General features: G+C 42.4%; 1 protein-coding gene across 10 annotated transcripts in view; it reads left to right on the top strand.

Moving 5' to 3' along the window:
* ptk2aa (protein tyrosine kinase 2aa) overlaps positions 1–15,061 on the top strand; it is a 113,833-nt gene that overhangs the window by 59,722 nt on the left and 39,050 nt on the right. For all 10 annotated transcript variants that reach the window (XM_066674049.1, XM_066674048.1, XM_066674044.1 and 7 more), the window contains 4 exons: positions 4,690–4,856; positions 10,310–10,397; positions 11,570–11,649; positions 11,748–11,810. In XM_066674049.1, coding sequence (XP_066530146.1) covers positions 4,690–4,856; positions 10,310–10,397; positions 11,570–11,649; positions 11,748–11,810 — 398 coding nt within the window. The remainder of the gene's footprint in view (positions 1–4,689; positions 4,857–10,309; positions 10,398–11,569; positions 11,650–11,747; positions 11,811–15,061) is intronic.

Here is a 15,061-nt window from a genome sequence, read left to right as displayed (position 1 = left end):
TGAAAAACGTTATTTACTCGTAGTTGTGTTTTAGGTGTGTGAGTGACTGGATGCCTGATAGAAATTGTCCTCAGGTTTGTGTGAGTTAGTGACTGTGTATATGTATATGTGTGTGTTTGAGAGAGAGACATTGGCTGTGTGAAATTTAAATACTAGTTTTCCTTGAGAACTACATCATGCCTTTATTACATTTGGTCCTTTTTACTTAATAAATGGTACCTACACTACTCCACTACTCGGCTCTACTTGCTGGTAGGTATTCATCTACTACAGCCTTCCCTCAAAATATAGCTAGTGATGTCTCTAACTGGAACAACAAGCTTTGGAAACCACAACGGTGGCAATAAGGTTAAGCACTGTTTACTCATCGTGTTTTGGCTTGTTTTTGTTGTTGTTTGGGACTGAACACAGCTCCATCATCAGTTCAGACACATCAGTGGAGTTTGTTCCTTCCTTGTTGCAGCGTCCAGCTCTCGCTGGATTCTTTCATCAGCCACCGAGCCAAGGAGCGTTTTAACCTCTTCAAAAGAGGTGCTGTTGTCAGTCGGATAAAAACTAATGCGTTCTCTACTGTAGTTTGGAGGTTTTAAAAAATGGCTAGATTCTCTCAGCCTAATCAGTGCTCTGCCAGGTGTACATGTCACAGTTTAGTCCTGAGTAGGTACTAAAAAAGAACCTGGTTCTAGGTAGCACATACCCAATTAAATTATTGGAAAAGCAGAGTAGAGTCGAGTAGGTTACATGCGGTTTAAATACGCCAGTAACGACTGACATTAGTGAAATTTGACATCTGCATTTAACCCATCAGTGGCAGTGAACACACACTCACACTAGTAATTAAGGGCAGTGAACACACACACATATGGAGTAGCCGTCCTCTGTGCCTGGGGAGATGTTTGTAGGTTGGGGGGCCTTGCTCAAGGGCACTTCAGCCTTGGATGTTCCTGCTGGTAGTGGGGATAGAACCTACAACCTTCTGGTACCAACCTTACAGCTCCCTTTTTAGTACAGATTTCTGCACGTTTTAAGCCTATATTACAGCATTGGAAATTCATTTGAGTCTGGGCTTAGGCTGTGCCTGGGACACTGGCCCACACTGCTGTATGTGTTTGATTAGTTTGGGTATATATTGGATACAGATTGTTCTGTGGTTCTTTAGATGTCTGTGCGGGAGTAGGTCTATTAATGGTGCAACTTGAGCAATGTCTGTTATAGTCACAGCACCCCATAATGTCAAATCAGTCATTACTCATTCAGCGCTTGCCTGGGGTACACAATGGCTTCGAGATGAGGTTTAATCATTTGGAAGCAAATTGTTTTAGCTGCTAATTGAGCAGCAACGCAAATGAGTTTTGGATTTGTTATTGCTTTATGAATGTGTTCTGATGGAGGCGAATGCTGCTGGTCTTTCGAGAACAGAAAAGCAGGATGTTTTTCTGAAGTCTTTCCAAAATGTTAAATCTATCGGGAAAAGTCTGAAGGAACAAAATTGGACCCATGTGTAAGCAGTAGCCAGATGCCTTTTCTGCAATTTTTACCAGCATCTTTGATCAAATCCCACCAACCCACACACTGTGAAACCGTCCACCCTGTTTCAGCTTTGTGGGCTGTCCGAGTGACAAAACTTATTTTTTTATATTTTTGCTGCTTCTTACATAGAGTGTGGAGACTTTGAAATTGCCCCACCCCCTCGTCGAGTCTGTCCAATCACAGCGCAAAGCAATTTTAAACGAGGAGAACCAAGGGAAAATGGCTAAAAATCAGAGCTGCTGCTCCTCGCTACTCTCTGCTGTGTGCCCGGGGTAGGGGTGAACAGCTAGCGGCTCATTATAATGTAAAGGGACAGGTGCTGAAAACAGCCGTTTAGACCAGAAGTATTTTGAACAAAGCAGGTCACACACTTTATTTAGACCCAGAACTGTGTTCACTCGTGGGGAAGGGTGGAATATGTCACCTTTAAAACTACTCATAACCATCTATCAGAACAGACCTCACTAGGTTTTTATGACTGAATACAATCAAATCCACACAGTAATGTTCCAGCTAGTCTAAATTTTTCCTGGAGTTGAAGCTGCTGCTGTTTGCTGTAGTAGAGGCCCTCTCATCGTCCACTGCTAGTCAGAAATGAAATCCTGCAAAGCCAGGCTTAATATTCAATTATTGTAATGGTAGGTTTGGAGTAATCCTGTTCTCTGGTATATCAGAAGATTACCTCCAGATTTCTACTGGTTAGGCTTTCATTTGGTAATCTTCAATATGTTTGGGTTTGGCCTACAAATGGGACGTGGCTCCCCACGCTTTCAAATCATTTAAATGCTGCTTTAGTGTTAGAGATTTGTTTTGTAAAGGATGAGTGATCTATGGTTTGTTTCATTGCTAAATTGCTATTGATGTCATTCTTAGTGCTGCATGTTTTTCTTGACCTAATACTGTTTTTGTTTTTTTTCCCAATTTGGCCACATGTGTAGAGAGTTTGGGTCATTGCAAGAGGTTAATAAGAGATGAACAAAAGAATATTTTACAGGCTGCGTATACAAGTAATACTTGGTGCTACTGTGATAGTGGAGTTCTTAAAGCCCATCGTTTTTAACTTAGCAATGATACTTTGTACTGGACAATAACTCAAAATATATATATATATATATATATATATATATATATATACACATCGTAATATAAAATGTTTCAATAACAACAATATGATTTTTAAAAGCATTTTCAATGTTTCAATAAACATTATTTGCAACATCAGTCACTGACTGACAGTCGTTACAGGGCCCTCAGCTCAGAACTCAGTTAAAGTTTTAGTTTTAGCAAATTTAATCTTGACAAAGCCAGAAGGTTTATGGTTGACGGTGATGTCATGTTTCTTGTTTGTTCTTTTATGCTGTTCATATCGATATCAGAATTATATCTTATCAACCAAAGAAACATATCGTGATATCAATTTTGGCCGTATCGTCCAGCTGTAGTTCTGTCTAAAGGCCCTTTGTAAATTTTGTAAAAGGCTACAAATCTTGTGGAAATTAAGACAAACTTTACAAATATTAAATACGCAATAAACAAGCCTCAGTATTCAGGTCATTTACAGCACCCCCTCTGCTAATCCTGCAGAAAGTTCGGCTCATTGTTCACTATCCACCAGGCATTTCCAGAGGTGTTCGTACTAGATTGGTGGTCATTTTAAAGAAAGGCCTTGCATAATTAATGAGCTTTCTTAGCTAATGTGCGTCCTTCATTGCATTTTAGAGACTTCTCTTTGACAGTTCAGAAAGTGCTCTTCGGTTTCAGTGAAGATCTCCGCTCTCTTTTCACCTCCTCATCCTCAGAGACGTCCAGTCTGTTTTTACAGTGTGGAAATGGGACACGGCTGGACCCCAGGGGTTTGCCTTAGAGAACACCTCGTCATGAATAAGCTATGGCCCCAAAGTGTTTGGACTGGACTGTCAACGTGAATAGCGCTCAGATGTGTGTTTTATGGAGGACCCTTCCTTTCACTGTCAGAACTGTAACTGTACAGTAAAAAGGCGGTGGGTTTTAGGGGCTAGTAATGTTCTGAGATAGTTGCTAGAATATTTGCAGATGTTTGCTGTAGGAAAGAGAATGTACTGTAGGCGTATAGAGCACCCTCAAACACACAACATCTAGGTCCCTGCGACACCTACCTGCTTTCATTCATTCAGAAGTTTTAAAGTAATAAAAGCCAGGAGTGAAGGGTTACTGATGAAATTACTGCACCTTCATTCAAATTGAATATTATGTAATTATATTCTGTAACTAAAGGTACAGACCACCTCAGGTTAGTAACCCCCTCCTTTATTTCCTTTTTGGAGTGTGCTTACATTTTTTGATGTTGTTGTAAGAGACTGTGTAAAATTTAAGGGTGTCTTACTGCCTTTTACTCTTTTGAGTGCTTTGATCCTCCTAGCAGGCGTCCAGAGATTACCTCGGGCAGTAAGCCTGCTGGTGGATTATGGTTGATGCCGACCGAGTGACTGTGGCTAATGCGGTCAGTGTGGGAGCAGGTCAGGTGCTGTGCCCTTGTTGGATCATAGTCTGATAGCTGTAGGTTTGATCAGATTATTGAAGAGGTGGCCACTCCTCTATGCCAAACCATCTCTGTGGCCCTAATCCAATCAAAGTGCCCAGCTTCATTTAGCCAGCGCCGCCTGCCACGGCAACCGCCTCATTGACACTGTCAGCTTGACAGACCCTGGTCCCAGCAGGGGCGATGTCATCTGATGTGAGTTTATCCGCTCACGACAGTGTGTGTTGCGCTCGTTTTGACAGTTACTCCTCTGTAACCTCCAGTTTAATTCCAGTTCATATTCATCGTCAGCTTCGTTTATGTTCACTTGTGTGTGACATATCCTCGCTGTCCAGTTCAATACAGGCATCTCCAGCTTTTTATGATTTTATTTCTTGTTTAAAAGGGTCTGGGCACTGGGTGAAGTATTTACTGGAACAGTAGAAATCTTCAAAAATTATTTGGAATAATGTCTTTGCGTTCATTTGGTTTAAAAGTTAAGACGATTTTATCTTCTCCTGTTAAGTCCCTATTTTATTTTTAAAAAAAATGTATTTATTTGTGTTACATTTTAATTTACGTTCACCGAAGTCATAATTGTAATAATAAAGGTAATAATAATTATAATATTAGTGACATATCCTCTCACTCTTGCTCCTCAGGGGATCATTCAGAAGATTGTGGACATCCACAAGGTGAAATGCGTGACGTGTTTTGGCCTGCGGCTCAGCCATGTCCAGTCAGGAGAGGTCCACTGGCTCCACCCTGACATGGGCGTGTCCCACGTCAGAGAGAAATACGAACAGAACCGGCCCCAGGACGAGTGGAGGTCAGTTGCTTATTCATATGCTTTATTTGTCTCTATGTAAAAACACGGTCAGATGGAAATGCCTTTTCTGAACCTTGATGCCGCTGAAATGGAACAATATTTAACCTAAAAAATGAGTGGTATTTAAATCTAACTTTTAAAGAATGAGTATTTAAACTTAGTAAACTTGACTCGGTTTTTCACTTTTGAAATATGTGATTCCTCCACAAAAACCTGTAAGGAACCTGAAATAATGTTCTTGGTTCGTATGATTTTCAGGTTCCAAAGATATTCAATAATTTTAAAGGATTTCTGCGTTATTCTTTTTGGGAGCAAATTTTAAAGGACGTTTAAGGACAGTACGGAATTACTGTTGACTTACTGAACCACAGGTGTGATATCATGTGTCAGGCTAGTGTGTGTGTGTGTGTGTGTGTGTGTGAGACATCCAAAATACAAATCTATCCCCTCCTCTCCAAGAGCCGCAGGCAGGAGGCAGCCCTGGTTGTCATGGAGATTCTTCCAGCAGTGGCACTGCAGCAGGAGGAGAGTTGTAACTGACAGACTTTTAAATCTGTGTGTGTGTGTGTGTGCCTGCACATATGTTTGTTGCTGTGCAGCAGCTGCTCTGAATGCTATTGAGGAGTCCCTCTCCACCTTTAACCAGTGTTTATTATATTTAATAGGTTTTTAAAATAACTCTACGTTTAGTGAGCTTTACCTCTTTTCCTGTTTTGCTCACAAGGCTGTACAGAGATGTGTTGTTAGGTCTAAAATGTCCACAAGAAGGATACACAAAGAATAAACAAATAGAACAACAGGAATACAAAATCTCCAGAAACGTATAGATATTATAAGATTTGTATTTCTCTTTTGAGGGCTTTCATTTTATACCACAGGCTGAATATTAATGCGTCTAACAGGTCTGTGTGTACGTGTGGCTTTAGGACGTGAGGTACACCCTCCAGCCTCAACACACACCGCCTCACAGATGGCATTTTCCATGCGCCTCCGTCTATAAACCACTTCAGACAACACGCCTCTCCTCTGCCCACACTCATCAGGAAGTTTTCAGACCCCAGCCGCCAGCTGTACCTCCTTTTCACCTTCCTCTGATCGGCTGGAGGGGCCTTTGTCAGTCCTCCCCTCTCAAGAGCCCAAAAGAAACAACAGAAGTGGTCTGCATGGGCTTTTCAATCACCGGCCGGTGCACTTCCACAGCCATTCACTGACTTGGTCTTTGTGTTCCTTTGGGCTTAGTGTTTACTGGGATCAGCTGCCGTTCAGATTTTTATTTCAGTGCTGTAAACTGAACAATCTAAAGACGAGGAGCCAGTCCATGGCTCTCGATAAGGGCTTCTCGACACCTTTAGCTTGTGTTGTTGTCCCAAACGTCTTTGGGATTTTTGAGATCTAACATGAGAGTGAAGGCTGATTATTTTTACATTTTTTTCGCCCTATCTCTCTTCGTCAAAGATGAAAAGCGTGATAGAAGAAGTACTGCCTCATGCTCTCCATGTTGTGTCTTCCACGGTTGTTTAAGAATCTCTGAGCATCTCTTCTGAGTTAAATGAACAACTTGTACTTAGTGGCTGTTTTGTCTGGACTGAAATGGACTGAAGAGTTGTCTGAATGTGGCCCACTATCTTTAACACTTTCTGACAAATCTCCACAAAACACTCAGAATCCAGTCTTGGATAAAAGTGGTAGATTAAGGGCTGTTAAAGAGGGGATCACTGAATAATTCAGAATGTTTTTGCCCACTAGGGTTGACGTTTTGCCCCCTGTGAAACTCTCATGGGAGACTCTTGTATCAGATGTTGCTTGGAGAGCCCAGGGCTGTGTCCAGTCTGCTGTGAACTCCTGAACTTTCTTAATGTCCTCTAGTGAGACGGGGACTTTCATGGTTGCTTTTAGGCCTTCCAAATTAGCCTCCTCGCTGTAGGCGGGATAGAGCCGAGAGCTTTGAATAAAGAGGATGGCAGTGAGAAGAGATTAAGTTTGGAACGTAAGATGGCGTTTACAAGAGCAAAGGAGGACGACAGAATTAAACACTGCACATTTCAAATTACTAGCTTTTTTCTGCTCAAAGTTGTTACATATGTGACAGGGTCAGAGAGAGAGAGACTCTGTCTGTTCCCAGAATCCACTTTCTATGAAGTCATTTTCTTCATTTCCTCAGCTTCCACTTACTTCAACTTTATCTGGTTTCCCAAAGCAGAAGTTTTTCCACACAGAGAAACCCACTATATACAGCTCCTTACTCCTTCACTGCTGTTCTTTTGTTCATTCTGATTACTTCCATTGTGTTGTTTGTCTAGGCATGATGTCTTACTTTGATGTGAGAAGAACATCATTATTCCATTCTTCTTGATCTCCTTACACCCATTCGTCACTCCTGTAGAGTTTGCTGAAGTCTGCTTTTGTTGCTGGAGGCAGTGTTGTAATCAGACGAGGGTGGTGAGTTCAGAGCTGGGGCGGCACGTGGAAACAAGCTTCACTCAGTAGAAAACAGAGAAGCCTCCAGGCTACCCACACACAGCTACTTTGGCATGTCAGCCAGGTGAGGTCATCCTCAGCCACTCTTCTGTCTGAAAAGACAGAAAAAGCCTCAGAAGAAATCCTCGTCACACCTGCATGACCGCACATGCTGCCGATTGTTCCAGGTGGTGACTAGGGATGGGTGTGGTTATTCAGATACCTCTTGAGTGAGTTCAGGTAGTCATTATTCTGGGGAACTGCTGTGCTCACAGCAAAACAACACCCCCTTCGGTTTGTGTTTATTCTGTTTTTATTTATATTTATATTACTGGCACCATTTCCTGTTATGCCGGGATCACACTATACACAATATTTTTGTCTTTCACCATGTTCACTATGTGACATTAGCATAGGGCTGGGCAATTAATCGAAATTGACATTCAGAACTTGTCGATTATATATATTCTGTTATGTCCCCACTGTGTGTTCATATACTTCCCCTTTAAAACCATGCAACCTAGCTGTAGTCACGTGATTCTGCCCCCTATCTGCCACATGGAAGCAACGCTGAGGCCTACCAAGCGATTCAAGCAGCTCGTACCAAAGCAAAAAACAGCGCCTGTGGTTTGGACGTGCTGTGTTTTTATGTAAACACTGAGAAAAAAGCGACCTAAGCACAATCACACACCAAATACAAACAGTCCACAGGAAACAAGAGAGGAACAAGCTCCAAGAGACATTAGAAAAAATATTCCAGCTTTAAAACTGTAGCATACTTACAGCACAAGCCTCGTCACTGGATTATGATCAACTTACGAACTTCTTCTTTATTCTGTTTGGGAGCAAATTTGAAAGGACATTTAAGGACAGTACAGAATTACCGTTGACTTACTGAACCACAGGTGTGATATCATGGGTCAGGCTAGTGTGTGTGTGTGTGTGAGATCAACAGTCAAAAATACAAAAACAAAATAATCAAACCATTTCTTTGTCGGGAGACTGGCAACACTACACGTTCACGGAATTATTTCATTCACGTCATTACGTGAGTTCAGGCGTCATCCGGGACGCGGGTCAAGAAACTGTCAATCACAACTACAGAAGCGCTGCGTGTGATGCTGGCGATTTTCTGTTCCGAAAAGAACAAGAAAAAATGTACAGAGCGGTATGGACTGTGTCCTGCAAAGAAAATCTTTACATTACTTGAGGTCTCCATGTTTACAGATGTGCACCAGACTCTCTGTCTTCCTATTGGTCATCGTAAAAGGAACATGTAGGAAATATCAGACTGAGCCAAACGATCCAAAACATATTCGGTTTCCGACAACTGAAATGTGTCGGATACTACAAAATCCTGTCGAAATCGGGCTAAATTCGTGTAGTGTGATCCCGGCATTAGAGACACTGTGTTTATCAAAGCCACTGTCTACATTTTGGAGGCAATTTGTCGGCACAGGTGCCCAGTGCTGGTCATTTTTCACATAATGGTGCATACAATTTGTCTTTTCTTCAGCAGCAGCAGTCGTTTATTCTGGTTGTACTCACTGCCCCGGGGAGCATGGGGGTCATTCATCACATCCTAAAGCTTAGTTTCAATGTGTGAGAGAGAGAGAGAAGAGAGGAGTGATGGGAGTGTTTAGCGAGCTGTTAGTGGCTTGGAGAGATGGCCGGCAGTGGATTGGCACGTATTGAGGAGAGAGAGCACGGGAGTGCACTTATCAGTGAGCTTTCTGCCAAACAGGGATCAGCTCTAATGAATTACACTGCCGTGGAGATCAGACAACACACACACACACACATGGTCACCCATAGATAAGCTTCCATTAGCTGTGCTTTCTTTTATTCACTCTTACACACTTGCTCACTTTAACCTGAGACAGAATATGAAAATAAGACCTAGTGTAATGATTCTCACTATCCTCACAAACACAGTACACCATACACTATGTCGTACTGTTTACGGACACTTGCTCAACCTGTGTTTCTCCTGAAATAAAGGGTATGGAACCGGGGTTTTTCTCTCCGTGCTGCAGTCACAGCTCCTACTCTTCTGGGAAAAGTTGAGATCGTTAACAGGATCAATGGTTAGTTGCGGATCACAAATACTCCTCTGAGTCTTCCCGAGTGTATTGGAGAGTGCTCCATCACTGCAGGACAAGCAGGTCCACTGCACCATGTCTCATATCTGGGCTTTATACTCCTACACTTGGCAGCCAATCTGAATACAGCTCATTTACATACTGAATCAAGACAAGGTGGTTTAGAGTTAACGTAACCTGTCTCTTTATTCCTCGCATTACTGTATCTCCCTCCCCTTGTTGTTGTTGTGTATATGTGTGTGCGTCTCTGTCTTCTTTGCTCTCGTCTTTGATGTGTGTGTTTGAAAGGGAAGCTGAGGGAATTGATCCCTTGTGCAGTGTGTAGCAGGGTTGTGATGGTTTGCATTAGGATGAATGTCAGTTTCCAGTGTTCAGTGTTTGGTTTGTGATGTTCCTGTGTGGAGCCAAATAGAATACAGCTGTTGGCCTTCTTTCCGTTTGCAGCGCCATGAGGCTGGAGGGGTAGGATTAATAAGCAAAATGAATGACCGAGGGGGCACCACTGCTTCTACACAATGATCTGCTGTCTGGAATGACTCGTTTATGTTTTTAGAGCTCATCGTTATGTGACGGTTGTCTCTCTTCAAGCATTTCTATTACTGTAACCCAGTGGGGAAACGGTATCAAAATATCAGGAAAAAATATACAGATCCAGTAGCATAATCAATTACTATAAATTCCCAATATGAAGCTTTCAATGCATCAAAAGACAACGAACAATGTATTTATCTGTATGTAACTGTCCTTAAAATGTCTGAATTGAAGTTGATTCCATGTAAACACAGCTTCACATGTGAACTCTCTTTGGCTCTGCATTCCCACACATGCTGTGAGAGCTTGCACTGTATTTCACCACCCCCCTCTCCCTTTTCTTTATTTTTTTCCCTCTCACAGGTATGAACTGAGGATCCGCTACCTGCCAAAGGGCTTCCTGAACCAGTTTAGTGAAGACAAGCCCACGCTGAATTACTTCTACCAGCAGGTGGGTCGGTCAGAGAGCGAGGGAAAGAAAGAGAAGAGAGAACAAGAGGCTTCTCTCCTGCAGAGAAGTGGCAAAAATATCTGAGCTCTTCTTTAAAGCACACAGTCGGTGTTTAACCTGTAAACCCCTAATCCGACCGCTTCCTGGGGGATCAGAGGCCAGTAAGTTGATGTTGATGGCCGGAGTGTGTGGATCTATGTTAAAGGAGCTGAGATTACACTGAGAGATACTGTTGGTGTGTAAGACCCCAGATGGTACCATATGGTGAGGTTGATCTGGCAGGAAGTGTGTGTGCGTATGCAGGTGTGTTACTGAGGCAGAGAACTCCATGTGTACAGAAGGACACGCGAGCCCTCTGACAGATGGAGGAGTGTGCTCTGACCACAAGGCATGTTTGTATGTGTTAAATTGGTCCACTGGGCCAGTCTAGCAGCCTCACAGCTCTGGGCTTGTCTCTCCAGATCTCAGCCAGGGTAAAGCTCCCTAAAACTGCAACAGGAGGAAACATTTCAGACCTTCATGGATTAGTTTAGCCGTTTATCTTAAAAGTGAACATAGTTCTGGGTCTTAACGAAACCTCTATGACCTGCTTTGGGCGAAACACCACAGCAGCGTTTGTTGGAGTAATGGTGGACTGAGTTTTTTTTTTTATGGAGGATGATTTACTGTCCGCCTCATTCTAACGGCAGCGGTCAACAAGGCGCCTGGTCCTTTGTCGCTGTGTAACAGTAGCAAACATCTGCTCTTTTCAAGCAAGCTCAGTTCTCCAGGCCGTGAAATACAACAGGGCCATGCCCATCTGCAGCCTGGTGCTCTATTAATGCTAAACCATCAGGATTAGTCCATTTGTGTTCTTTACAGACACCCTGTCTACTCTATACCTCATACACCTCATAAAGGATGATTAAAGTGTGTCAGGTTGTGATTGAGAGACATGTCTATTTTGTACCGTGGCTGTATATTTTACTGAAACATTAGTTAAATCTGAAGGCACTGGTTTCTGTTTAATTTATACACATTTAAAAGCAGGTAATTTACAACCAATCGTCTGTTACTGTAGTGAGGATGAATATCAGGTCTTGTTTTATGATGCCTGCGGTTGTTCAGATGTCTAGACCTGCTGATGATGCCAATGATATACTCATAAAAATGTACCATCCACATGAATTCAGGTGAAGAACGACTACATGTTAGAAATAGCCGATCAGGTCGAGCAGGACATCGCACTCAAGCTGGGATGCCTGGAGATAAGGTAAATTTTGTCTTTATTTTTCCCCCACTACTCTGTTTTATGTGTCCAGCTACGTATTCTGTAACATCTGTACCGATTTGTTTCTGTGTGCTTTTTAGGAGATTCTTCAGAGAAATGAGAGGAAATGCATTGGACAAGAAATCAAACTATGAGCTGTTAGAGTGAGTATTTATGCATTGGTATGAATCGCTAATGTTGACATGTGAAAAGTAAATAATAATACAATGGAACCTCTACCTACGAACTTGATCCGTTCTTTGACCCGGTTCATAAGTGGAAAAGTTCGTTTCTCGAGTCAATGTTCCCCAATTAAAATAACGGAAAAGCAATTAATACGTTCCAGCCCCCACCCCGAAAGTCACCTTTTTTGCACTGATATATGTTTACAACACTCTCAAATTAGTAAAAAACATACATGTAGCGTTACTTAAAATAAAAGAGAAATACAGTGGTAACAGTAATAAAAAAGAAATAGTTTTAAGTTGTTACATATCGCTACCTTGAAGACGTGACGACTGGCTGGAGGAGTAACACAGGCACTGGCTGTATGACGGGAGGTGGGGGGTGGGTGGAATAACGGAGAGTAGGCGGGTGAATGTGGGGAGACGAAGCGTAGATACGGCTTAACTTAGCACGAATTTCGATGTCTGCTATTTACACTAATGCTAAATTGCTAAAACTACAATGTGCTAATCTTAAAAGCTCACTCAAGTCTGGGCGCGCTGGGAGACTCGCCTATTGGGGTCAGTGGCCATTTCCAGCCGCCGGCTCGCCGAAGCCTCTGGTTTCTTGCGGTTTCTAGAGTCATGATTCGTTGGTGGAGGCAAAAAATATTCAAATGCCGTGTTCGTATCTTGGAAAGTTTGTTAGTATAGGCGTTCGTTAGTAGAGGTTCCACTGTAATTTAAAAACAAATATGAATCTAGGCTTGGATAAAACCTATTATTTCCATAAACATACCGAATATTTGACTTATTAGAAAACAACACACATTTCTATTCAGCTCTGGATACTGTTAATATGTGTCCTGTGCTCTGCATGGTCCTAAATCTTCGGTAATGAAGAGGGGTTATTGACAGCAAACTGAAAAGCTCATTATTATTGTGTGTGTATTACAGTGTTATAGTTTTTTGCCACTTCTCTTGGCCTAATAGCATCTCTCCTAAGGCCTAGTCACGGTGTGTGTGCTGGAGCTGACTGTCCAGACTGGTATTGATCTGCTATGGGTGGTTTGTTACAGAGGTCAGGTTGGATGATGCAGGAGATGATTGCTGCCCGGTGCACTCACAGTGACCCTGAGACAACTCCAATATCGATCACCCACTAGTGTCACCGCACAAGGCTAGGTACATGTGGGTGTCTGTGGAAGAGCCATTAACACTTGCTGAAGGTCAAAGCGGAAAGAGTTGCATAACAAATGATGTTAGTTAGAGTCTGTTAGTGTCCACCGTCGCTGGAGTTTCTCTGTGTTTATTTTTTGTGTCATAAAGTTGATTCGTTGTTTAGCAGGTGTAGGAGTAGGGATGGATGCTATGGGTTTTACCGATATCCCACACAAGCTATGTGTTATACCAAAAACAAACAAAAGAACTGGACAGCAGTGAAGGTTGACATGAGACATCTTAGACACTCAAAGCTCCGCCTTCTTCTCAAACTGGTGCTAATGTGGCGGCAACATGCTCGGAGGAGCACACTAACTGCGAACGCCCCATTGGCCATCACGCCCAAGTGAAGACCATCAGAGCGAGACCCAAAATAAAATATATAGCACAGTAAAGAGCTCTTGGTCTCCACAGAATAAAATATTTTATTGTTGTGATATTTGAATACAGTTAAAAATGCTAATATTCAAATAGCAGAGATGGTTAAAATACCTGTCTCTATTAATAAGAGGCTCGTCTGCAGCCATAAGGGCTTCTCCACTCTTCTGTATTGTCCTCTGTTATACTGGAGGGTCGTATTCTGTATTCCTCCAGTGTGCCGGGGAGGTACTCTGTGTACCCTGGATGTGCGAGTCCTGTTTGTACGGCAGTGCTAACACCCAGAGGGCTGAACTGTCACACACACTGACAGGAAATGAATGTCCCCTGTTCGCAAGCACATACACAGTGAAGGATTATGTGGCTATGTGAAGCTTGAAGGACAATTTGTGCGTTTTGCCACGTTTTGAGAGTGGTGTGTAATGAGAGTTTGCTGGAGAGCTGTGTGTCCAGGCTCCAGGCATTAACCCAAGCAGCGGAGGAGTCATTTAAATAAGAATGACTCGATTTCTGTTGGTATTTCTTCCTCATAAACAGAAGTGGGTGTTGTTGCCAAGGCCCGTGAGGAAAGCAATGCCAAGTATGTTAAAAGTACACATGCTCTTGCTGTGTGAATTAAGTCTAGCTTGAATCAAGGGATCAGCGAAGACCTCTGGGGGTTTTGGCCTCACCTCTGTGTCTCTGCAATGGCTTTTTCATCTTTTCCCGTGCCTTGAGGATACGTAACGTAATGTAAACGTAAACTGGGCTGGTTTTTAAGTGGGTGGTGTTCATTGGTTGGTGAATAGTTGAATAGCACAAAGTCTGTGTGGATTACATGTTTCCAACTTCTGTGAATGAACCAGTTTATGCTCCATAGAGCGGGTCCCCACAACGGGCAGACGATGTTCAAAAGGTTAAGTATAGATTCGATAAATACATTCAGAGCACTAGTTGTCAGTGTAATGGCATGAAAGAAAAACCATTGCATGAAATCAATCATTATATTAATAGAGTATAAAATACGATAATGTTATTTTTAATATTTTAATGTTATTTAAAACTTTCTTTAAGAAAAAAATATATGCTTTTGTGTTTAATCGTAGGCACAATCCTTGCTAATGAACAGCACATTCCTGACAGTCCTATTAGAACCACACATTCCAGACACACACACACACACACGTCTCCCCTGTCCCCTAGAGGGAGGTTGTGGTGCAGCACATGTGCCAGCGTTAGTTCCAGGTCATTCAGTCTGATCCCCCCCCTAGATACACAGCAGCCTCCCAGCCCCTGGTGCACTCCTCTCACGATCCAATCACAATCAGAGTGACATAGACCCTTGGATGCAGCTGATGGTGGGGGTCCACTCTGAAACCATCTTCAAAAGGGGCAGAGCAGCAATAAAACAGTTCAAGTGTTAGAATGGGTTTCCTTTGGGGCTACAGCCAACAACAATTATTTCCATAATCAGTGAATCAATCAGCTATTATTCATCGTACTATTAATTCTGCCATTTCTGCTAAAGTGCTTTTTCTCTCATGGTATAATAAAGCGACCAAAGCTGCCTCACCCTCTAAAGTTCCTGAAGTGCCTTGCCATCTGACAGAATGACTGACTAAAATATCAAACATATTTTTGCTGAATTATTGCTTTAATAGTTCTACATTTAA

Source organism: Hoplias malabaricus, chromosome 6 (assembly GCF_029633855.1).
Source record: "Hoplias malabaricus isolate fHopMal1 chromosome 6, fHopMal1.hap1, whole genome shotgun sequence".
NCBI classification, from domain to species: domain Eukaryota; kingdom Metazoa; phylum Chordata; class Actinopteri; order Characiformes; family Erythrinidae; genus Hoplias; species Hoplias malabaricus.
This window is presented reverse-complemented; position numbering and strand designations above follow the sequence as displayed.